The 24,147-nt window shown below is 60.2% G+C and overlaps 8 protein-coding genes across 8 annotated transcripts; 4 read left to right on the forward strand and 4 right to left on the reverse strand.

The window, feature by feature from the left end:
- Positions 1–1,833: 1,833 nt before the first annotated feature.
- Positions 1,834–5,220, reverse strand: PAN0_001d0668 (sodium transport atpase; the record flags this gene model as incomplete). Its single annotated transcript, XM_014804283.1, has 1 exon — positions 1,834–5,220. The coding sequence occupies one exon, from the start codon at positions 5,218–5,220 to the stop codon at positions 1,834–1,836; it is 3,387 nt and encodes a 1,128-aa protein (XP_014659769.1).
- Positions 5,221–6,636: 1,416 nt separating this feature from the next.
- PAN0_001c0669 (uncharacterized protein) lies at positions 6,637–8,047 on the forward strand (the record flags this gene model as incomplete). The annotated part of the gene is made up of 3 exons (XM_014804284.1): positions 6,637–6,726; positions 6,776–7,485; positions 7,588–8,047. The coding sequence occupies 3 exons, from the start codon at positions 6,637–6,639 to the stop codon at positions 8,045–8,047; spliced, it is 1,260 nt and encodes a 419-aa protein (XP_014659770.1).
- A 924-nt stretch (positions 8,048–8,971) lies between these two features.
- On the forward strand, positions 8,972–10,960 carry PAN0_001c0670 (cytochrome-450 hydroxylase; the record flags this gene model as incomplete). The annotated part of the gene is made up of 1 exon (XM_014804285.1): positions 8,972–10,960. One exon carries the CDS (start codon positions 8,972–8,974, stop codon positions 10,958–10,960), a length of 1,989 nt encoding a protein of 662 aa, XP_014659771.1.
- A 223-nt stretch (positions 10,961–11,183) lies between these two features.
- On the reverse strand, positions 11,184–11,993 carry PAN0_001d0671 (carbonic anhydrase; the record flags this gene model as incomplete). Its single annotated transcript, XM_014804286.1, has 1 exon — positions 11,184–11,993. One exon carries the CDS (start codon positions 11,991–11,993, stop codon positions 11,184–11,186), a length of 810 nt encoding a protein of 269 aa, XP_014659772.1.
- A 999-nt stretch (positions 11,994–12,992) lies between these two features.
- On the reverse strand, positions 12,993–15,944 carry PAN0_001d0672 (uncharacterized protein; the record flags this gene model as incomplete). The annotated part of the gene is made up of 1 exon (XM_014804287.1): positions 12,993–15,944. One exon carries the CDS (start codon positions 15,942–15,944, stop codon positions 12,993–12,995), a length of 2,952 nt encoding a protein of 983 aa, XP_014659773.1.
- Positions 15,945–16,272: 328 nt separating this feature from the next.
- On the reverse strand, positions 16,273–17,044 carry PAN0_001d0673 (uncharacterized protein; the record flags this gene model as incomplete). The annotated part of the gene is made up of 2 exons (XM_014804288.1): positions 16,273–16,576; positions 16,929–17,044. 2 exons carry the CDS (start codon positions 17,042–17,044, stop codon positions 16,273–16,275), a joined length of 420 nt encoding a protein of 139 aa, XP_014659774.1.
- Positions 17,045–18,968: 1,924 nt separating this feature from the next.
- PAN0_001c0674 (translation initiation factor 3 subunit 3) lies at positions 18,969–21,640 on the forward strand (the record flags this gene model as incomplete). The annotated part of the gene is made up of 5 exons (XM_014804289.1): positions 18,969–20,163; positions 20,277–20,353; positions 20,773–21,112; positions 21,194–21,239; positions 21,349–21,640. 5 exons carry the CDS (start codon positions 18,969–18,971, stop codon positions 21,638–21,640), a joined length of 1,950 nt encoding a protein of 649 aa, XP_014659775.1.
- A 182-nt stretch (positions 21,641–21,822) lies between these two features.
- PAN0_001c0675 (60S ribosomal protein L31) lies at positions 21,823–23,946 on the forward strand (the record flags this gene model as incomplete). The annotated part of the gene is made up of 4 exons (XM_014804290.1): positions 21,823–22,199; positions 22,301–22,687; positions 23,146–23,474; positions 23,705–23,946. 4 exons carry the CDS (start codon positions 21,823–21,825, stop codon positions 23,944–23,946), a joined length of 1,335 nt encoding a protein of 444 aa, XP_014659776.1.
- Positions 23,947–24,147: the final 201 nt, after the last annotated feature.

Consider the following 24,147-nt stretch of genomic DNA (forward strand, 5'->3'; position numbering starts at 1 on the left):
GTTTGCAAAGATGTAAGATGGGTTGGTGGTTATGTGTAAAAGAGAGAGCGGGTGTGTGGTTGGAAAGGTAGAGGGCAGGGTGCGGACGGTCGGGTATATATGCTTTTCTGACACCGTCGATCGACAGGGCTGAGGGCCGGTGAAGCGGGGGTCGTAGACCCTGGTGAAGCTCAGTTGCTCGTGCGCCAGTCAGACTGAGGGCGGGCCTACATGGCACACCAAAAGCACGAGAGACTGAGCTTGCTTGCAAGCTGGGCCTTTCAGCGGACAACCCGGCGCTGCTTCGACGCCTCACGGACGAGCAGCACGGCATGTTGCGCCTCCTCTTTCGCCGAAAGGCGCCAAGCGGCGGAGGAGGAGGCAATGACGACATTCAAGGTGGCATCACTTGGCACAGGATGCTCATCATGGGGGACGTCCGATGCTGAGACAGGCACGGGCCAAGGAACACCAGGCTCGACCTCCACTGTCAAAGCGCTGAAAACGCGGACCCGTGACGTACGATCTGGCCGCAGTTGCGGGTGAATGCGCGGTCCATGCACCAGCTGTCATCGGCTTTTCCGCCATCGGAGCTTTTCCCATTTCCATTTCCATTTTGGATCCCACTCGAGCGGGGCCCGGAACTGGAGCTCGGCTGTGCCGCTGGGAAGTGGGGCTGCATATGCAGTGACAGTCACGACGGCTACTCAGCGTGGCAACATCGATCCTCAAGGTGCAGATGGCTCAGTCCAGACCTGTGAGAAAGCCACTCTTCTGCCTTCCCTCCTCCTGCTGTGCTGGCACACGGCGTCAACATGGCGGAGCCGACACGGGCTTGCGCCTCCTCTCACTGGGCACGGGACACCCGAGCTGTTGATCCAACACGCCCTCGTGTGATCCGCCAACTCTCACGCCATCCACACAGCATCGTCACCATCCGTCGGATTCTCCATCGTCGTAGAAAGCTTTGGCCTCTTCTGTTTCATAGGCCTATATTTGGACGCTGGTGCCAAAATTGGGATGCCATGCTTGCCGATCCATCATGCACCGGCAGAGTTCGGGCTGTCGATACCCATGCAAGTCGGTTTCCGCTCTCGGCGGAGGGCTAATTTTGGTAGCACGCACCGGACAAAGTAGCCGTCAGGCAACCCTTTCCGTGACCCTGGCTCGGCTCTGTTTCTCACGCGAGCCCAAATATGCAGGCCTGAGTCGCCCCGCATTTTTTTGAGCGGTACCCGTCGCATGCGAGCTCACGCTGAAATGACGCGTTCGTGCCTCAACCCTCCACTTGAGCATCATCGTGTGTGTCTTGCAGCGTGTCGTCATCTCGGGCGCCTTTGTGCAGTCGCACGCGAGAGGGCGCCGCCCTTCCGGAACCACAGACTACCGCCTCACCGCTGAGTCATTTTTAGTATGAGGCTCATCCCGCGACGGAATGGCGTTCGGAACATGCCAGACGCCGATCCGAAACGCCCCGTACGCTCGCCTGACCTGGCCTCGCGGGCAGAGACAGGTTGCTGAGTCAGGCAATCCCACTCAACGCGCAGTCAACGCCTCCACCCGACATCGTGAGCATCCGGCCGGGAGAAAGACGGCGCCTCCGACGCTTTCAGGCTCACGATACCAAACAGCGCAGCACAGCATCACGGTGGCGCAACATCAAGGCGAGAAGAGATTGAACAAAGCTAGATTCGATGGACGCAAGGATGCACGAAACATTTTGACGAGCGTGCTAGAGAATTGAAGACGATGATGAAAGCAGTGGAGGTGGGAAAGAAGAAAGTTGATCGAGGCACAAGAGAGGGCTTTTCGAACGACTGTGAAAGTCCTGGGTGGCGGCAGCGATCAGGAGTATCAGGCCTTGGTGGCCGTCTTTTCCTCCTGCAGGCGCTTCTTGGCCAGGCGACGCTCGAGGCCTCGCTGACCGCCCGAGATCCTGGCGAGCCAGGGCCAGCGGCCTCGGCGCGCGAGGGCCTTCCACGTCTCGACAATGGCGATGAAGGCGACCGTCATGGCGATGGCGATACCCCAACCGGCACCACCCATGGGGGCGTGTCGGAAGACGTCCGTGTTGAACTTGGGCACGTAAAGCGCGACGGGGATCGTCGCCACACCGAATACGACCGACCAGAGAAGCATGGGGTTCTTCCACAGGTGCTTGGCAGGCGACATGCTGAAGAACGACTTTTCCATGCTGATGAGCTCCCAGCAGATGAGCAAGAGCTGCAGCGTCAGCGCGGTGAACACGGCCGAACGCGCCTGGAAGATGGGCTCGCACGTCGCCGCCGACGAGTGGTTGCAATCGATCGCGATGTTGCCGCCGCCGATGGGGTAGATCATGAGCAGGAAGGCCACCAGACACGTGATGCCCATCGAGACACCGTAGACGAGCGTGTCGACGATAACCGCTCGGCTCAACACACCGGCACGCAGGTCGTGGGGCGGGCGTTCCATAATGTCGCTCTCGCCTGGCTCCAGACCCAGACCGATGGCAGGCAGCGAAGCGGTGACCATGTTGACCCACAGGATACCAACGGGCGCAAGAGGGAAGACCGACTCCTCGTCCGCGTCGCGCACGCCGAGACCGCAGAGCAGCAGCAGCACCTCGGCGACGTTGGCGACGAGCAGACCAATGAGGAAGCGCTGGATGTTGTCGAAGATCGCTCGGCCCTCGCGAATGCCCTTGACGATCGAGTCGAAGCGGTCGTCGGTCAGCACGAGGTCCGAGCTGTCCTTGGCCACGTCGGTACCCGTACCCATACCAATACCGACGGGCGCCTGCTTGAGCGAGGGAGCGTCATTGATACCGTCACCCGTCATGGCGAGGTAACGACCACGTCGCTTACCCGCGGCGATCATGCGCACCTTGGTGGCGGGCGAACAGCGAGCCACGACAAGCGGCAAGTCGGGCAGCGCATCAATCTCCGCGTCGGTCAGACCATCGAACTGCGCAGCGGTCATGACGGCCGCAGCACCTTCGGTGCCGTCTACGATGGCGACCTCGCGAGCGATAGCGTGGGCAGTGGCAGGGTGATCACCCGTAAGCATGTGGACGACAATACCAGCACGCTTGCACGCCTCGACGGCAGCGCGCGTCTCGGCACGCGGCGGGTCGTAGATACCGAGCAGGCCGATGAAGCGGAAGTCCTGCTCGGCAGCGGCACGCGAAAGGCCATTGCCAGTCTCGGTGTTGCCGTTGAGCTTCTTTTCGGTGGTGTTGATCGTTCCAGACTCGTCGGATTCGTCGTCTTGCGAAGCGGCACGGGTGCGAGCGTTTTCGTCCTTGTACTGCACGTCGTCCATGCTGCGTTCAGCAAAGGCAAGCACACGCAGACCCTGGGTAGCCATGCTCTCGACCTGGTCGAGGATGCTCTTGCGGGCAGCTTCGTCCATCTCCGAGCAGCAAGCGAGCACCTGCTCGACGGCACCCTTCATGAGGAAGAGGTGGTCGGGGGTGTCGATGACGGTGCGACGGTAGACACTGGTCATGCGCTTGAGCGTGCTGTCGAAGGGGAACTCTTGCTCGTGCGTGTAGCCGGGGCGGTCGCCATGGGTGAGCGAGTCACGCGACAGCTGAAGCTTGGTAGCAAAGACCTGCAGCGCGATCTCGGTGGGATCGCCACGCGCGGTCCAGGTGCCATCCTCGGCCTGTTCGATCTCGGCGATGTTGCAGAGCGAGGCGGCGGTAGCAAGCTGGCGAACGGCGTCGGGGATCTGATCATGCTCGACAGCGGTGGGCTCGGCATCCTTCTCGGATGCAGGGAGGAGTACGCGGCCCTTGGGTTCGAAGGCGGTAGCGCCCGACTGCTCGACGTGGTAGCCCTGTTGCTGACCCGAGGCGAACGACCAACCCTGGCGGACGACCATCTTACCCTGGGTGAGGGTGCCGGTCTTGTCACTGCAAATGTCGGTGACGCCACCAAGCGCCTCGAGGGCGTCGAGACGACGAACGACGACGTTGCTCTCGGCCATACGTTTGGCACCCACACTGAAGGTGATGGTGAGCACGGCAACGAGCGACTCGGGGATGACACCGATACCCAGGGCGATGGCGTAGAGGATGACCTCGTTGTTGATGTCGAACTCGGCGACACCAAACACGATGATGGCACAGATGATGGCGAGGAAGAGGAGCACATAGGCGAATTTGTTGAGCTTGATCTGGAGTGGCGTGCCCTCTCGGACGCCGAGGAAAGTGGCGGTGGCGTCCCAGGCTCGCTTGTACCAGGGTCGCTCTTCGTCGTCCTTGTTGCCCTTTTTGGCGAGAGCGGTGGCGATCTGGCCGATCTGGGTGTGCATACCAGTGGCGACGACGATACCGACGGCGCGACCCTTGGTGACGGTGGTGCCGGCGTAGGCGAGGTTGGTGCGGTCGGCAGGGCCAAGGTGAGGTCGGGTCAATGCGCCGGTGGTCTTGATGGCGGGGACGGATTCACCAGTGAGGGGGGCCTCATCGATCTCGAGGTTGCTGATGGTGACCAGTCGGACATCGGCGGGCACGAGGTCACCGGCGCGGAAGTGGACAATGTCGCCGGGCACGAGCTCGGTCGAGGGCAGCTGGCGGATGGTCGAGTCACGGAGCACGTTGGCGCTGGGCGACGAGAGCGTGCGCAGCGAGGCCATGGTGCGCTCAGCCTTGTACTCCTGGATGAAGCCGATGAGGACGTTGGTCACGATGACCGCAGTGACGACACCGCCCTCGACCCAATCCTTGACACCGAACGAGAGAGCCATGGCGGCGAGAAGGACGAGCGTGAGCGCGTTGGCCATCTGGCGGATGAGGATCGAGGTGGCACTGACGCGGTTGGTCTCCTTGAGCTGGTTGGGACCATGCTCGGCGAGGCGAGCAGCCGCCTGGTCTGCGGCAAGACCGGTGGTTGTGTTACTTTGAAACTGCGCAATCACCTCGTCGGGCTCTAGGGAATGCGGTTGATGCAGATCAACCGTTGCGGCAACGGTGGAGGATCGACTGCTGCGAGTCGACGAGGTGCTGTGCCGATCGCCGTCAAGCTGGAGGTCGACGACCGCAACGCGAGGCTCGTCGAGCTGAGCCTTTTCGCCGGCGACATGGTGAGGCTGAAGTTGGTGTTGTTGGTGAGAGTGGGGAGAAGGGTGGGGGGAGTAGCCACTACAAGGAGGCTCTTCAGCGTCGGAAGTGGCACGGGCTTGTTCGCCAGCGAGCACTGCGGGCTGTGCAGATCCTTGTGCAGGAGCAGAGTTGCAGCCATTGCCGTGAACCATCGGTTTGCGGTTGGGAGTAAAGTTGAACAGGGACTTTCGCTGAGAGCGCGATGCACACGATCTGGTGAGATCAGGGATAGGAAGTATCGACTTGGATGGCAGCTAGAATCACCAATTGGAATGCTCTTCGAGGAGGAGAAGCGTTCCAAGATGCTGTGGTCAGATTGAGATTCCGCTTAGATGGATGACTGGGGTGTGCCCGGGCTATATAGTAGATGGCCTGCTCGAAGCGGAGACTCGAGAAGTGCTTGTTCGCTCAGATGAACATGCTCACGAGACTGGAGCAGGCAGTATTCAGCACGGGATGCCGCTCAGCTACTGCACTCCTGTGGTGCACTGCGGTGAGCTGTGTCATGGCGGTGCAGCGCAATGCTGTGCTTTGCAGTCAAGTGAAGGTCGGCTGCGGAATGGCCAAGGCCGGGGGCCAAGACGCTTGCCCTGCAGGTAGGGTGAGCACGTTGCGCCCAAGTTGCCGCCGCCTGCATGGAAGCTGGACGGCCGTGAGGGAAGCTGAGCCGATCGCGAGCTGCGGCCCGGTGAAATGCTGTCGACTGAGCTGAGCCAGCCAGGCTGCCCGGAGTGTCCAACAGTGCCCCACACACGCAGCTCTGCTAGACTGCGGGGCTGGTGCCTAAAATAAGCACACCTACTGCTTCGACACGGCGGAACAGCCACGGGCCTCGACGCGCGCGCAAAATGACGAGCAAAGGCTTGGCATCTCTTGGCATTTGGCAACCGGGCCTCTGGGCCGACTTTCTGCCGTCAGCCTGTGGCATCGCTTGCACAACGCTCCATGTCGTGCCTATCTGCTGCTGCCCTCTTATCGCTGTTCCTACCCAGTCGGCCAACTACAGACATATCCGAGCAAAGCGCGATCGCAAGCATGCTGCCAAGTATTCCCACCGTGCTTGCTTCTCCATTTATGCGAGCAGGCTTGGAAGCGCTTGGCTGCGGCTTGGCTTCGGATGAAGGAGAGCCGGCGATATCGCACGGCAGGGCCCACAACTGCAACGTGGAGCGTTTCCTACCGGGCTTCGACCGGTCAAATCGCCATGAGTTCGTGGCGGTGTGTGGCTGTGAAGCCCATCAAATTTTGATCGGGTACCGATTCGGCCGATGCCACGATTCAAGTCTTGAGATCTGTTAAATTTACCGTTAATGGAAAACGCGTCTCGCGAAGTCGGGCGAGGGTGTTGGTCTGCGGGGGTGCATTTAGCGGTCTATCGAGCCGCAGGTGGAGGAAAGGAGGGCCCAAAATCTCGACGGGGTCCAGCGATGGCTGGCTTGGGCTGGCCTGTCCTGGAAGATGAACGCGAACTTGCTCTCGACTTCCATCTCATCCAACACCAGCGTACTTACAAGCTCTAGAGCCTCAAAAGGCATCCGACGCGTCCAATCTATAGAGGCTTCTGCAAGATGGCCGACGCAGAGCAGGACTATGAAGCGATCCGGCAAGAAAACATCCGCAAGAATGCCGAGCTGATGCTCAGTCTCGGACTGGATAGCGTAAGTCATGCCCACGTCAGCCAGCTCTCGACTGCACGCAAGTCTTCAGCCAGAATCATCAGCATGGCGCGTAGCTGACCTTGCCGACCTGTCTCCCTTCCAGGCCTCTACGCGACTTCGCTCGCCGTCACCCGAGAGAAAGGCGCCGGCGACCATGAGGCGAACCAATTCGACATCGACTCCCGGTGCTACCGGCCCGGGCTCAGCGCGCAAATCGTCGCGTATCGCCTCTGGCAGCCGTCCTCGATCATACCGCGAGAAGGACCTACTCTCGTCCTTCAAGAGGCCCGTGCAGAAGAGAGAGAAGAAGGTGCGCCAGGGCACACGCAAGAGCAGCCGTGCGTCCACCTCGTCAAGAACAAAGTACACCGACTGGAACTCGGACGAAGACGACGACTCGGACGCATACGTCCCACGGTGGCGCGGTGGCAGCGCTTCGGCTCAGCCAAATGGTCATGCGAATGCAGGCAGCGACGACGACGATAGCGATGCAGCGGACAGCAGCCGGGGCTCTCGCACCTTTGACCTTTCCGGACGGCCCATCCTCAACAAGCTTTCCAACCCATCCGCTCCACCACTGCCTTCAAGCGGAGGCGACGACATTTACGAAGAGAGGATGCCGCCACCCACACGCAAATCCGTGGCCAAGGGCAAAGGTCGTGGTGAATTGGTGTTTGAAGAAGAGTTCTCGTCGTTCACTCCAAACGTGACACCCGAAGAAATGCTCCGCGGGGGCGCATTTGGTGGCACCGCATTTCGGTAAGTCGTCAGAGATAATCAAATTGCCTTTACAGCTGGGAGAGACTGCTGACGATCTGCATGCGTTCAATCTTGTTGGTGTGCTGCGTGGACTGCATGCAGCGATTATTATTCGAGGGTGCTTCAAAAACCGATCGACGTCGAAGCCGAGCTCAAGGAGCTGCCGCAAGAGTGGCTCGCCGGGCTTGATGTTGACGACATGCTCAGGAGAGACGAGCTCGATCCTTCGCGGAACAAGTTCAAGGTCAAGGCTGGGCAATCACTCGAGGACTGGGAAAAGGCCGGCTGGATTCGGCCGCTCGATCCCCGCGGCTGGTTCCAGTGGTATTACCGCTTCTACCTGGGGCGCCGTTCTGCTGATGATGCGCGACAAATCGGGCGTTGGCTCAAGGCGTGCGGCCCGGGAGGACGCTTCCGCAAGTCACTCGCTGTCAACGTCGCAACCAAGGGGGGCGGTCGGTGGGATGATCCCACCGTCAATTCGGTCGTCAGACAGACACTGTGGCAGTGGGGTTACGAGCTGACAGAGAAGCACTATAACGAATACCTCAATAAGGTTTGAGGAGCACGCCTCTTCAATCGAACATCAGCGGTCTCCCTGGCCGGAGTTGCGGCGGCAGCACGTGGTCAGGTGGCAGATATCCGGCACATACCCGTACTCTCTCACGTCTCGCCAGAGCGTTTCTCGTCGATGAGCGCCACAGCCAACCATGCTTCTGTCACCTGCTTGCACTCTGCAGACAGCGTCTTCGTCGGATATGATCGTCGGATATGATGGGCAGCCGCGGAATTGGCGAGAGACACCCATGCATGAAGGCTTCTTGGAAGCCCGAGTGGGCCGAATTTGAAAGACTCGCAATCAGGCTGTACGAGCTGCGCCTGTATTCCGTAGGAATATGCATGGGAAGCGTGGCCTCAGTTTAAGGCGGGTGACCAGGCACTGGCGTGGCGTGACCTCGTACAAGGTTCGTGACATGGCAATCCCTCCGCCCTTCAATCTTGATATCGGTGCTTCTCCTCGTGACAGTGAAAGCTACGAACGGCTGCGACTCGCCATCAAGGTGAAAAGCGGGCGGCATCGCCAGGTGTTGCATTGGATTGCCGTCGCGTAAGCCGTGATGGAATTTCCCGTAGCCTCCGCTCCGAGGCTCGACCGTGCCGAATTTCCTCCACAATCGCGCGCTGCTTTGCGACGGGAACATGTGCATTCACGACAGCCATTGTTGAGGCGGAAAATCGTTCCTGCGAGGCAGGGGCGGTTGTCCACAGCGCTTCGCCGCCGGAAGATGGCACAACTCGAATGATGTTGGCCTCTCCTGCCGGTCAATGCCTAAGGAATTCACACGGCGCGCCGCAAAGGCCTCGTCCTGCTGCCGCAATGACTGACGAGACGAAGGGCTCTGACCGGGCTGGCTCGCCTGCAATCGGCGTCTCAAGGGTCCGCGTCCGCAGCGCTTAGGCCTCAGATGCAGGCCCCTGCCCTCGTATGATTGCTAATCGAACTGGACTGGACCTGGACGTCCCAGCGCCGTCGATGGTGCCTCGGCTGCCACAAAGATTGACCTGCCGAAGAGCCCACACCGCTCCCCTTGTCCTTCCGTCCTCCCACACCATCATCATACGTGCCCCGACCCTTTCGAGCTCCTTCGCTGCATACATCTCGGCAACTGTTTCGTCCAAGATGTCGACTGCCGTGACGGATCGCGTGCTCGGCTGGGCCAGCTCGTATCCGATTTCGACCGCTGTACTCGGCTTGGTCATTGCGGCTGTCGTCTATCTCAGTGTCAAGTTCGCCAGCACAGGTCCGTCGGTATGGGCCAACTTGCCTGGTCCGGAGAGGTCCTCGTTCCTTCTGGGCTACTCGCGCGATAACAAGAAGAAGTTCGGTGTCAAGGATGCCAACGCACCGGACCGCGAGCCGATTCTGGGTGACGATGGCGACGACATCACCGAGACGCCCGGTGTGGCGACCTACCGGCTGTTCGAGGAGCACAACACCGACCACCTCGTATTCCCGCGTCCGCTCGGTGGCGAGCTGCTCATCACGCGCGACGCCGCCACCATGAACGCCGTGCTCAACGACAGCTACAACTACACGCGCAGCAGCGCCGGCACCAAAGCTACACGCTTGATCATTGGCGACGGCGTCGTCGCTGTATTTGGCGACGAACACAAGAAGCAAAGGAAGATGCTCGCACCGGCCTTCAGTGTTGACTCGCTCAAGGGGCTCATGCCGATCTTTACGCATGCGACCAACCAGATGATGGATCGCTTCGAAAAGGACACGTCGCTCGAAAAGCGCTGGGGCGCCGACGTCCGCGATGGCGTCAAGTGGTTCGGCCGTGTGACGCTCGACATCATCGGCCGCGCGGGCTTCGACTACGACTTTGGTGCCGTCGAGCAAGGGCCCAACGGCCTTGCTGTTCGTTCGACCTTCCATGCGGCCATGACATCGACGATGAACGTGTCGCCCCTCGACGCCATCGTCGGCGCCTTCATGTTCTTTGTCGTGCCCTCGCTGCTTTACATCCTGCCGCTCACAGACAACGTTCGCAAGCTGCGCGAGATGCGCTCGGAGCTCATCAAGGTGTCGCAAAAGATCGTCGCCGCCAAGGCCAAGCAGATCCGCAAGGAGCTCGCGGCGGGCGTGGACGCCAAGGAGACGTTTGCGGGCAAAAAGGACATCTTGCACTTGCTCATGCGCGCCAACATGTCGCCCGAGATCCGCGAGGAAGATCGTCTGTCGGACAGCATCCTCGCCGGTCAGATCGTGACGTTCATCTTTGCCGGACACGAGACGACAGCCACGACGCTGAGCTGGTGCACCTACTTCCTGGCGCTCAACCCGACATACCAGCAAGAGCTGCGCAACCACATCCAATCCACGCTGCGTGCGCTCGGCAAGGATGCCGATATGATTGACGAGCTCAGCTGGGCCGACCTCAACGGCGACGAGATGCGTCCGCTCGACCACTGCATCCAGGAGACGCTGCGTCTGCGTCCGCCCGTCGTCACCACGTTCCGCTACACGACCAAGGAGGACCAGCTGCCCGTCACCAGACCCTTCAAGACCAAGGACGGTCGCACGCTCAGCTCGATCCCCGTCTCGCCCGGCAAAGAGATCGCCATCTCGGTCACGAGCAACAATCTGGACCCCAAGTACTTTGGTCCGGACACGCACCTTTTCAAGCCGGACCGCTGGAACAACCTGCCCGAACTGCACGCCAAGTCGAAGCTGCCTTCGCCGTACGGCTCGTTTGTCTTCAACGGCGGACCCAAGGTGTGCATCGGCAACAAGTTCGCCATGACCGAGATGAAGATCATCCTCGTGCGCGTGCTCGCCAAGTACCGCATCGAGCCTGTCGAGGGTCTCAAGTACAAGAGCATCGAGGCGGTGGTTCAGCGTCCTGCCGTGATCGGATTCGAGAAGGAAGGAAGCCAGCTGCCGCTCCGCTTCGTCAATGACCCTCTTTGATTTATGTCTGCAACCCCCTTAGATTGCTTCCTTTGGATAAGGTTTGGAATTGCAACTCTCCGCACTCGCATCAGTCAGTCGGATCGCAATTGCATCAGTCAGTCCGTGTCAGGTAGATCGGATGTTCCAAAAGTGCTCCGGGAGAGCGGGAGGGGGATTAATTGTACAAGAGTCTAAGGGAAAAAGGGGGAGGGGTCCATGCAGGCGTGATTGTACGCCGAGATCAGGGAGCCGACTTGGTGAGATCGAGGTCCTTGAGCTGAGCCTGGGCGATGTCGTAGCAAAGGCCGTGCACCTGGACCTTGTTCATGACCTTGCCGCTGAGCGGCGAGGTGACGCCCTTCCAGTTGTCCTGGATGATGTTGGTCGACACAATGTTCTCCACCTGCAGCTTGACCGACTCGTAAATGACCTTGTCCGCAAGCTCGGCTCCCTGGAGCTCCGGGTTGGCCTCGGTGACCTTCTTGGCGACCTGGGTGAGGGGTACGAGGTGACGCAGCAATGCGCTGGACTCGAGCGCGTCCTTGGAAGGTGGGGCGCTAGCGCCAGCAATGGCGGCAAGGACACCTCCGCACGAGGTGTGGCCGACCACAACCACGTGCTCGATGCCGAGCGCCTGCACTGCAAACGTGAGCACGCTGAGCGCGTTGTCGTCGTCGAGACGGAACTGGTTGGCGATGTTGCGCGTGACAAAGATGTCTCCTGGGTTGGCGTCGCAGACTACCGACTCGGGCACACGCGAGTCCGCACAGCCGATCCACAGGATCTTGGGCGTCTGCGTCTGTGCGAGCTGCTTGGCGAGCTCGGGCTTGGTCGCCGCGAAGTTGGCACTCCACGACTGGTTCTTCTGCAAAAGATCGCTGACCTGGAACATGTTGTTAGCTGGTCGGGTGGTGGAGAGTTGACGAGTAGTGGTGGTGGTGGGAGAAGCGCAGGGGACACGGGAGGAAGAAGCAAAGGTCCGGACGGAGAGACGAGAGCCGTGACGAGGTGCCAGGCTAGAGAGCGAAGATCGAGGGATCAACGTGTACATCCAAACGTTGCCTAGAACCGAGGCGGTGCGAGGGGCAGAAGAGAAGATAACGGATAAGAAGATTGTGGTTGAAAGGAAAGCGATTACAAATGCCGAGCAATGGTGGGTGCGTTCGAGGCGGACGTGATTCTCGGTGGGAATGGCGGGACGATGTTGGGTTTGTGAGCCAGGCTTGGTTCTATGCGCAGGAGCGATGTCGTCTGGGCTCCTGACTCGAGTCAGGTTGTGCGTCTGCGCAGCCGCCTTTCATGTCGGATCTGCAGGCCAAGTGGAGAAGAGTGCAAGGGGTGGGCTGGAAGAAAACCGGCTCGTGCGTTGCCGAGGAGCCAAGACACATTTCCCCCTGGCTTGCCTGCAAGATGGCAACAAAGACCGTGCGGGATTTGGCTATCAAAAATTTCCAGTCAGCTCAAGCCTCAGGCACATGGTTGGGCTCGAGATCCGCCCTTCCGATCCCCAAAAAAGATCGAACGTCGCAAAGCCGACCCGACCAACAGAAAAGAAGAAAAACGCAACCCAAACTCGAGTCTTTGAAAAAGGCCTGCGTTTAATTCTTCCAAATGCCGGCATCTGCTGCAACCTCGCTCTGCTGCTGGATCAGCATCGGCCAATAGCGACCGAACTCAATCGGCATCAAAATCAGCACCCACATGCACACTTTTTTGGGCGTGCTGTGCTCTGTAGAGGCTGAGCTTGAATAGCTCGAGGCCCGATCTCCATCCAATCTTTTCATTTTGGCCCGCACCATCACACCATGCTTCCCCGCCCAACCTGACAGCCGCTATGTCCGGGATGCCCGGTCGCCGCTTGCGACCTGACTCACGGCACATCCGAGCCAACAAGCTCCTCGAGTCAGACAGTTAGACCAACTAACAAAGCAGTGTTTGGAAGAAAAGCCACGACAAATGTATTGTTCATGATGCAATGGGGCGGGTGCAGAGGGAAGGAAAAGCAGAAACCAGAGAGCAAAGACAGCAGCTGATGCCGAAGCTAGACCGACTAGCTGCCGCCGCGAGGCAGGTTGAAGTCGAGCAGTGGCTGGCTGTGGCGACGCTGCGATCGGTCGCCAGCTCCTTGGCTCAATCGTCGCCTGTCGGTCTCGCTCAAGCGCTTACGCTGCTGTGCGGCCTGAGCAGGGAACGGATTGGCCGTCGATCGCTCGAGTCCAGCATTGGGCTGCGGCGAAGTCGGACGAGTGCTGCTCGGCGTAGGAGGATTCGAGGGCCTCGCCGCCCGGGGGTCCAGCTGATCCATCCCAGAGACCGACTTGCGCCATTCGGCAGCCCGGCTCATGCCCGCCGAGTCACGGCTCTCTTCGCCGACAGCCTCGAGCAGTGTCGCGCTTAGCGCGCGGGACCGCCGACGTTCGTCGCGCGAGCTACCAGAGACAGGCCTCTGCATGTCGGGAGAACCGATTCGGCTATGGGAAGGCGAGACGAGCCCGTCGCCAGCCGCTGCTGCCGCTGCATGCTTGTGAGCTTCACGTTCTTGCATGCGCCTCCTCTCCAACTTCTGCTTTCGCTCCCAGTCCTCCTTGGCCCTGCGCAGAGCATCGGCTTCGTGCACCGTCTGGGTAGCAGGCGCCTGCAGCGCAGCCAGCTTGGCACGATGGCGCGCCTCCAGTTCTTCAATCGACATGGCGCGGACTCGCGGCTGCGAATCGGCACTGGCAGCGCCCTTGTGCGCAGAGCCGCCTTGTCCCGTGGCGCCGGGGTTGGTCCACGGCACCATCGGCTGATCACTGCGACGCTTCGCGAGAGACTGGCGAGCTTGCATGACCGCATTGCTCTGGCCACCGCTGATCATCTTGGAGGCGGAGATGGAAGGAGCATACGTGGGCGACGCCAGAGGACTCTGTCGCTGCATCTCTGCAGTGTAGCGTTCTGCATGCGCGTCCGCGTACAGAGCTGCCGTATGAAGCTGCAGCTGGCCCTGATGGGAATGACTCTTGGCCATTGGAGTCATGCTTGCCAACCCGGGCCCACTTGGTGCGCTTGGGTTTGAGAAGGTGCGTTCGTGTGAAACCGCTGCAGATGCTGCCGTCAGGCCGATTTGAGGTCCGGACGTCGCGCTCGCGCTGCGTTTCGGCTGAGCCGATGGAAGGAACCGAGCGGCATCTTCTGCGAAAGTAGAGCTTGTGGTGCTCATTGTCCTGTTCGAGTCGACTGTCGGGCGGCCTGTGCTGTTTTCGAGATCCAGTCTGGGCGGCGCAGGGTCCAGGAAGCTGGCATTGTTTTCCATCAAAGCAGCCGTTGAGGCTGATCGTCTGCGGAACGAGTCAGGTCCTCCAGCGGAATCAGGCGACGTGGCGCGCGCCATGTCGAGCGACTTCGGCGGCTGTGGAGTGTATGCGCCCGGTCGCGGAGCGCTGCTCATCGGACTCATGGCGAAGCTTTCAGCAGGTGGTTGCATGTCACCAAGAGGAGTGCCGATGGTGCTCAGGTCGAGCTGCAGAGGGCCTTCGGGCTCCACGCGTTCGGGCCCTCTCTGGATGTACTCGAGGAACTGCGAGCTACGACGACCGGCCGATTGGGCGGGGAAGGGGAAGGCCGCATTGTCGAGTGTGCTCGAGGCGCCCGGAGAGTCGGCGAGCTTTTCAGCATGCGAGGTCGGTGTGGCCAGCTGAGTGTTGTCGGTGTTGGAGCGGAAGAGAGTCATGAAGGAGCTCGTGCGGCTGCGGGCGTCCTTGAGATCAGGCGTCGAGGCGGCGGGAAGTGCCATCTCTTCGTCCCTCGAAGCTGGGTTGCCGGTGGCGGTCTTCTTGTATCCGTGACGAGCTTCCCACTCGGCCAGGTCGCGCTTGGCCGTTCGAGCGACGGCACGCGCTGCACGCTCGGCCTTGGAACGCAGGTTGCGCTTCTCGTCGGAACGCTTGAGCACGGCGAGCTGGGTGCGAAGATCGGACCAGAGGCGCATCTGGAATGCGAAGCCCATGAGGACGAGCGCGCCCAAGACACCGAGCTCGATCTGCATGCCTTGCACCATGGGAAAGTGACCATTCTGGAAGACGGGCGGGTACTTGTTGCTGAAGAGTGCATCGAAGCCGAGGTTGCGCACGTAGAATTCCTTGAGACCTTGGGTGGAGAAGCAGTCGATGCCGAGCGTCACGGCGGTGGCACCGATAATGGCGGTCGCCAGCGCAAGCATGAGCGGGTGGACTCGCTCTATGCAGCTAACCGTGAAGAAGAGGGCATAGAGGCCAATGTAGAGGATGAAGCGGAGGCCGATGGGGCGGATTAGTCCACCTGGGCGAACGGCTTGGATGAAGAGGCCGAAAAAGAAGCCGCCGAGGCCACAGGCGAGTAGACCGGCGCCGCGCCAAAACACGATGGAAATGATGCCACCGACTGCACCAGCAATGACGGCAGCTACGAGGAAGAGGCCACGAATCGCCTTGGACGGAGGGTTGATGGCAGGCTCGACGCCGACTTTGAGGATGATAGAGATGCAGATGAGCGCAAGGGCAAAGAAGCCGGACAGGAAGTAGCTCGACCATCGGTTGCGGTGGCCGTAAAAGCCCATGGGAAGACCGGCGCCGATGAGGATGACGCCAAGGACACCAAAGGCGGGGTCGATGATGGTGTCAAGTGGTAGTGAGGTGTTTGTAGCCTTGACGGAGGCGGGCGAGGTGGCGCTAGCGGCCGAGGATGTTGTGGACGTGGCGTTCTGGGACACAGGCACCACGGTGGAGACGGGAATGTACCAGACACTCCCGTTTGAGGACGCTGAAGCGGTGAGACTGGTAGGCAATGACTGACCGCTGCTGAGCGTGGTGGTGATGGTGGACAAGACGGTGGTATTGGCTGGCGTCGACGATGCGGGAGCCGTGGGCGCAGGCGTTGGAGAGCTTCCCGGAACGCTTGATGTCGAGGACGCTTGTTGTGCTCGGGATGCCGGAAGCGAGACCAGAGCGAGCGCGACGGCCACGCTGGCGAAGGAAGTGAAACGCATCTTGAGAACCGCTGCCGCTTGATTTGACCTTGACCGAAGTCTATAGAACGCGGAGAGAGAAGGCGGAGGACGGGACGAGGAGGGGCGGCCTAGGACGTAGGCCCGGGTCTGCGGCGAGCACGCTATGTGTTCGAGGTCGTGATTAGCAGCCAAAGTCCATCTTGCGGCCGAAGGATGGAAGGGGGAAGTGGTGGAGGCGGAAGGATGGGGTCGGATCTGGACGCTTGAGCGAGGAAGAGGAGGTCTTTGCCGTGAGCGATTCTTTGGGCTCTCGCTCCGGCACTACGGTAGGCGTCCTCCTGACAGCGGAATCGTATCCGATCTGGGCTTAGCTGAGAGGCGCAAGTCGACGAGGCGTTGGGAGATCCTTGTCGAGATCAGAAGGGCTGTGAAAGATGAGCAAGGCCGGGGTCCCTGTGTTGGTCCCGGGCTGGCTGGGCGGCGGCGAGGCGGCACGGCTGTGTAGCGGCGGACGGTCCAGCCGAAGAAGCTTTGCGCGCAAAGTCGAGCGGGGCGAGGTTTGAGCAGGTGGACCCAGAGGAAGCGAGGCCAAGCGATGCGGTCCAGGGATCGCAGTAGCGTCGGACTTGACAGGCGGAAATGGAGGCAGCGCACTCTCTAGCCGAGCCAACCTGCCAAGGAGTGTCGAAGGATGAGGAAAAGCGCTTCGGGACCAATGAGTGGCGCGTTCTGCGTCTTCTGTGCGAGCTCAGAGGGAGAAAGCGGGAGACAGAGAGAGAGAGAGGAGAGGACGGGGCGGCGCAGCAGGTTCCAGCCCTCGGCGCGGAAAATCGCTCACAATTTAAATTTCCGCCTATCCGGCCGTCATCGTGCCCATCGACACGTAGCCGTCTAACCGGTGAGTCTACTGTACGTTGTTGAACGTCTATGAAATGGGATCACCTCGCATGTAGCGCAACGCTGTGTGTTGTCTCACACATGTCTTGCAGCACGGCGGATTGAAGTCAGGAGCCTTCGCAGCACGGCAAAGAGGGGCCGTTTGCAGCTGTGGGTCGACGCCACGCTGCGGTGTGATGGTGCAGAGTCGGTCGAGATTCGTTGTTGGGTTCCGAGAATTGGAACTTGAATTGCTTGAGCATCACGTTGTTTGTCCTGCGATGCAGGCTAGAGTGATTGTACAGTCTGCCGGGCTGGGCTGGGCTCCATGCGCTGCACTGTCTCTCTACCCGCTGAAGTTTCGAAGTCTCCGGAGGGCCGTGGTCAAGGGTTCAATTGCGTGGTCGGTTCAGCCAGCCAATCACAAAAGCATCTGGTGCCGTGGCGCTCCATCTTGTTCACAGCTCCGCTCTCTTCGACCACACTTTCGTGCTTTCGTAGTTTGTGCTGACTTGATGGCAAACTTCACATTCCATGGTTGCGCTATTCCGCACCAATGGAAGTGCCATCAATAAAGGCGTCGAGGCCAGCATCAAAGCCACCTCATTTTTTCAGGGTCTACCAAGGTGTCAAACTGCGACTCGCTTAGCTTGCCGCGCGCACAGGCCGGGGCGCAGTGAGACCATGTGGATCGTGGAGATCGAATTGAGACGAGAAATAGAAGAAGGCTCCAGCAGGCGGTGTTCGGATGAGGCGCCCAAAAAAAGCCACGAAAACGAAAATCGACATCCGAAAAGAAAAAGTTAAAACGCCAGGCTCGCAACTCCACCCTGCAGTCGGACTGTGCGTGCCTGCACGACCAAGGTCACCCTGCAGCTGATAGAGTCGATTCGGTGGTTCAAGAAGCTCTTTCGAGAAAAGGCGGCATGGTGTGGCGGCATGTTTTGATCAGGCGTGGGTGTGAGTTAGACTACGTTTGCATCTCTCCCCGCAACATCTCATCATCAGCCTGTGGCTCGCTTGGCTCCAGCACACGGGCTTGCATCATGCGAAGTGCAAAAGTCGGGATCAAGCCGAATCACCGCTGTGCTGCAGCAGTGAGACTGCCCTCGATATGCAGTGCCGAACGTGCTCGTCGTTACGTTTGCCACAGTTTTGCGCCTTGGATCTACAGTATACAGGTGCCGTGAATGCCAGCACACGCCTCGAGTGCTGCCGAACTGTTGCCCCCCACAGCCCCGTCACATGCACACATCCTTCGTTTGCATCTTTCGGGAGCGTCGAGGGCGGGGTGCTGGCACGCCATGTGACCACTTCTTATGTGAACAGCATTTGCACGTCCATAGTGTCAATCACTCCGCACGGACTTGCCTCTCCGACCACAGGCTTGGCCTCCTATTCTTGCCTGCTGCGAGCGTCTCTGGAGGCCTTGAGGAAGAAGGAAGCGTAAGTCGGAGACTTTCGATGAGCGAAGCTGTCAGGTGTGTTGTTTATTGGTACCTCAATTCGAGCAGCCTTTTTCCGCGCCCCGCATTAGCTTTTCCGACAGCCGCCTTGGGACTGCGTTTCCGTTCTCAGAGCCTGCCGCAGACTCAAGCTCGCTTTAGGAAGAACCAGCAGTTGAGAGTCTTCACCACCCGTGCTCTGTCCCGAGACCGACTCGAGCATGTGGAGAGGTCCGCATGAGACAATGCGCATCCAAGCTGGAGCATGTCTACTGTACGCAGGCTTTGGAGGCGGCGCCGAGCGGAGAAGGGCAAGTCGAAATACCGCGGCGCAAAAATGGTGCGCTTGCCGACGTAACATCCTAAAATGATTTCCCTTTGTGCGGGATGCCGCGCTTTACGATTGCTGACCGTGGAATTTCCAAAGATCGCGTCGCCATGCCCAGTCAAAGGGGCGGTGCATCTCAGAGGCGGACATCGTCCGTACAGCTCCACGAAGATTTCGAAGAAATCCACTCAGACAGCAGCTGCTGAGCTGGACCCGCGAGCGGCAGACAGACACGCGCCAGCTTGAAAACTGTGACTGCTCAACCGCTCGATCAGCATCCGCACGCACACTCAAGCCTCGCCGCGCCGCACCGTGGCGGTTTTGCAGTTTGTACGTCGACCGTGCCGCCTCGACCTTTCCTTCTCTACATCCTCGACACCATCTCGACCGGGATCGCCACACATATACACCGACATGTCTGTAGCAGCCGCCGCCGCCCGAGCGGTGCCAGCCGCCGCTCCTGCCGCTGCTCCCGCACCTCAGGCTGCCGCCAAGCCCGTCTCCAGCGAGGCCCAGGCCGAGCTGGACCGTGCCGCCCTCGAGGCGCTCGAGCTCGACTCCGATGTCATCACCTCCGTCCGACTTGATGGCCTCGCTCTCACCAAGATCGTGAAGCACTGCCGCGATGCACACCCCGCCTCCGCCTCCGGCGCCCTCCTTGGCATGGACCTTGGCGGAACGCTCGAGGTCTCCAACGCCTTTGCTCTGCCCAACCCCGGCCGTGGAGGTGCCGAGCGCGACGAGGAGGACGACCGCAGCAGCCGCAACGCCACCAAATATACCACCGACATGGTCCAGCTTCTCCGCGATGTCAATGCCGACGCCAACCCCGTGGGTCTCTACCAGGGCTGCTTCCTCGGCGCTTTCCTCAACTCGTCGGTCGTCGATGGCCTCGCTGCCATCGCCGGCCTGATGGAGCGCGACGGTGCCAGCGGCCGAGGCAAGGGCGTCCTCATCGTCCACGACCTTGCCCAGTCTGCCCAGGGCAACACCGCGGTGAAGGCGTACCGCCTCTCGCCTTCGTTCGTCGAGGCTCACAAGAAGGGCAAGTTCCACACCCAGAGCCTCATCGACCACAAGCTCACCTTTGCCAACATCCTCGTCGAGATCCCCGTCTCGCTCCGAAACACCGCTCTCCTCGACGCATTCCTCAGCAGCATCTCCACACCAAGCGCACCGGGCCCTTCCATCGTGCAGCCCAGCACCTCGGACCTGCTGCGCAACCCACCCACCGCCGCGCTCGCTCCTTCGTATACCTCGCTCAACCTCGCATTGGAGCCCGTGCTCGCCTCGTCGCTCGAGGCGACGCTCGAGATCATGGACGAGCACGCCGCCGAGGCCGGCAACGTCGGCTTCCAGGCGCGCCAGCTCGCCCGTGAGAAGGCCAAGGCCGACGCCTACCTCACCCGAAAGAAGGCCGAGAACGCTGCACGCGAAGCGCAGGGTCTGGCGCCTCTTCCCATCGAGGACGTCAACCGTCTGTTCAAGATCCCCGCCGAGCCCTCGCGCCTCGAGGCGACGCTGCTGCTCGGCCAGATCGACAGCTCCGCGAAACGCCTCGCCGAGACTGCAGCCCTCGGCGTCATTCAGCTCAACGCCGCCAAGACTGGTGCTGTGTAAAAGTAGCTCGTGCTGCAAGTTTACGGACTAGACCAAAATCGTGTGCTTGTGCGTGAGCGTGCGTGCTCAGCCTTCGACATTCACCAATTGCCGTCGTCTCAGAGCCGTTCGAGCACGTACGACACACCTTGTCGACGCGTTCGGCTCGGTCGGCAGCCAACAGGCCCGGCCACGTCAATGTATCGCAACCCTTTCTCTCGCCGTCACGGCGGCTTCGTGCAACCCCTTGTAGTTATACTCATCCGGCAACTCTTCTGCATAGTGATATTCCCACCTCCGCTCGGACGGACCTCGCCGTGTAGGATGCTCATCTTGGCGCGCATGTGCATCCCATTACATTCGTGCATACCCCAGCTTGTTCAGAGGACGAAGAAGGGTCCGGCAGCTTGAGCTGGAAATCCGGACGAAGTGTTAGGGTGCGGCTTGCTGACAAATAAAAAGCAGTCTTTTGCGTGGATTTGGTGCGAGACTGGCATTCGTACGAGCAGGCGCCCGCCAAAATTCGAAATACAGTTCTACACGTGACCAAAATCGAACAACGGTGGACACGGATCCGAAGCGCTCTTCAAGAATCGAGGCTTCGCTCTGCTTTCCACAGGCGGGGGAGACGCTCGAAGCCTTGCCTTCGCAGGCGCAGCCGGGCACGGGACGAGGCAGAGTGCAAGTTCGAAGCTTGCCGTGGCTGAGGGCAAGCAGCCAAGCTGCGGGTCGGGGCGGCCAGGTGCGCCGTCTGAGTATCGCAACATCCTCCCTCTCCTGCATCTTCCGCGATACCATCACCTCAAGATCGATATCTAAAGTAAGTGTTCAGTGCATCTACCAGCATCATCCGCATCTCTACGACGACTCGACAAAGCATCGGCAGGGTACGTTGGACGCAGCATTTGGACGTCAGCAATCTGGGCACGAGAATCGAACCGTGGCGGGTCATTGGAGTGGTGCGAGCAATTCGCATCGCAGTCATAGAACACACCGACACCAACGATTGAGGACGACACTCTCTACCATTTAAACTCCAGCACGTACAACGGACATCACCATTCATCGCATCACCAACTTGATCCAGTAAGACGTAAGCGTCTCGTAGCCAAACGGCGACCACCCGAAATCATCCTGCCCCGAGATCGTCGACCGCCTCCAGCATCTGCATGCCTACTATACTGTCCCCCTTCAGTTCCGCTGCGCTGAGGCCGGCACGCACCATGGTCCATCACTCCATCGGTCCGACACCTTGCAGCAGCGGTACGGCAGTCGGGGCGCATCTTTCATCACCTCGACATTCCACCTTATGGCTGCTTGAATCAAGATCGCAGGGTCGATATCACACTCGCGACGGGAACAGCAGCACAGGATTGGATGGCGTTGAAGAGGTCGATGGGTGGAGCCCGAGCTTCGTGATCTCAGGACCTACTGTGACCGTGGGCATTGGCCCTCGTCTATCCTCTTCGGACTCGCACGTCTTCTAGCATCCCGACACAGATCAGCACCGACAGAACCGACCCGATCGACCTTTGATACAAACAGAGATGCGGATGCGGATCGCTGGTAGCGAGCGATACACCGCAGCTTGCGCACAGCCGACTCGAGCTACGTTGCTGACCATTCCGACTTTCACGCCTCCGTTGCATCGTTCTCCTGATACTCACAGATGGCGGACACCAAGCAGACTCAGAAGGGCAGGAAGACCCGCTCGGCTCTCAACGATGTTGTGACCCGCGAGTACACCGTCAACCTGCACAAGCGCGTCCACGACACCGCCTTCAAGAAGCGCGCTCCCCGCGCCATCAAGGAGGTCGTCGCCTTCGCCCAGAAGGCCATGGGCACCCAGGACGTCCGTCTCGACCCCAAGCTCAACCAGGAGGTCTGGAAGTACGGTGTCAAGAACTTCCCCCGCCGCCTGCGTGTGCGCCTCGAGCGCAAGCGTAACGACGACGAGGGCGCCAAGGAGAAGCTCTACACCTACGCCATGCCCGTCCTCGGCCTCGGCACCTGCAAGGGCCTCCAGACCACCGTCATCGACCAGGAGTAAATCATACTCTCTCTCGGTCGTGTCTCTTGGTCTCGCAATTGCATCTTCTCCCACCTCCTCTCCACCTCTTACGTCTAGGATCTATCCAGCATCACAGTGCCACGGTCTCGCAGTCAGGGCCGTCGTCTCGCTTTTTTCACACTGCTGCATCCGCTGTCGAGGCAACGCTGCGAGCTTGCGTTGTTCTCCTCGCCAGTCCCATCCGTTCCCGATACTGGGGCGATGATCTATTTAGGTCTCGCTTCATCCTGTACCTCTACAAAAAGCAAAGCTCTACCACCAAAACAAGTCTGTTTACGCCAGCACGTCGTGTGCGACCGACCGCCAGTGTGATGTCGATGCGCACTGTGTCAGCGCAGTTGTTCGGCATTGAAGGAGCATTTCCGTGGGCTGAGACGGGCGCTTTCGAGCGCAGCACGTTCGCGAGAGACTGTGAAACGCCAGTGCAACCTTCAATGAGTCGGCCACAAATGGCTCACTTCTGGTCGCAGTCAAAGAAAGCATGCGTATCGGACGCCCGCCGGCTGGGAGCAGGCTAGGGCTCCTTCGCAGCTGCTAGCCAGACTGGAGACGTCTGAATAAAAGTCGTTCTGCGGCGACCGACGGCTTTCTCGCTACCGCCGGGGTGACTGAGGCTGAGCCGAGTATGTCCAAACCATTTCTCTCACGCATTGACAGTCACATTCATAGTCACAGCCACAGCCACTTTCACAGGTGAGCTTCTTTCCGCCGATGCTGTATTGTCACTTCGCATGACTGACGCTGCTCTTGAGCCGAGTGTTAGCTTGCCTACACCAGTTCTCGCGATGGCTCGGATCTCCGGAGGCCCGGAAGCAGTCCGAGTCGCTGTCAATGTTCCCACCTTGCAAACTGGCTCTCTGCTCTATGAAGAATGGGTTCATGTGAGCCGGAATTGCTACGGACGGCACGCCGCACGGACAGCTCGGATCTCCCGGAAGGTGCAAATGTCAGCCCTCCATCGGTTTCCACGGCCCAGAATCGACGCCTCGGATGTCCCGCTTCCTTACCGCCACTTTGCAGTTCGTCGGGGCATCATCGCAGAGTCACACTCTGTGGGGCAGCGGAAAGGCTTCAGTGGGCGCAGGGCGTCCAGAGCCCACCGCTTTGGCAGCACCTCTGTGGAGGCAGCGGGCTGTCACCAGACCCTGCGTGGGTGTCCTCTTTCGCCCAAGTCGGCGATGCTGGGCTCAGCCACTCTGTGCTCTCAGGAGGTGGGCCTCGACAGTCGCCCGCCGCCTTTACCTCACGGGGTGACGAGGTGTTGTGCCGTCGGACTGGCTGGCTGGCCACCCGCCGCCCGCCTGGGACGCCAACAGGCGATCTGCTGTAGTCAACAGACCCTGCACAGTCGGCTCGCTTGGCGCGCCTCGTGCCTAGCCAACCAGCCAAAGTGGAGGAGCGGTGGCCGAAATTTGCGAGATTCGCCAAAGTGAGGGTGTGAGAGACAGACGAGAGTCGCCTTGTGCCTGTCCGCGCGCAGAATCGACGTCCGCAGCGCCGTCTGTAGCCGACGATCAGCGAGCACGGACTCCATCCCGGCTTGCCGCTGATCCCGGCTCTGCCTGCCTCCGCTCGTTTGCGCCAGAGCCTCCGCTGCTGCTGCTGCCTGTCATCGGTCTACTGCGCCTCGCAGGTCCGCTGAGCTACGACCGTGGCGTCTCATCTGCAGAGCCCCTTTGGACCCTCGATTTGCCTGGCCAACCGACGCCGTCGTTTCCTTAGCCATCGTACGTGCGCTCTTGACGAGCAGCTATATATGCTTCCGGACAACAGCCGTGCTGAGCCAAGAGTAGCGTTGCCCTACCCTCGCTTCGTTTGCATCCCGTAGCACCGCATCAAGCTACCTTTGCCTTCCACGGCTCTTTCTTTGACTAGCGAATCGTTCAACCGGTCTGCTCCTTCATCTGCACGCCTTGCCGTGCA

The sequence above is a fragment of the Moesziomyces antarcticus genome (assembly GCF_000747765.1).
Source record: "Moesziomyces antarcticus DNA, scaffold: scaffold_v10001, strain JCM 10317, whole genome shotgun sequence".
Lineage (NCBI taxonomy): Eukaryota > Fungi > Basidiomycota > Ustilaginomycetes > Ustilaginales > Ustilaginaceae > Moesziomyces > Moesziomyces antarcticus.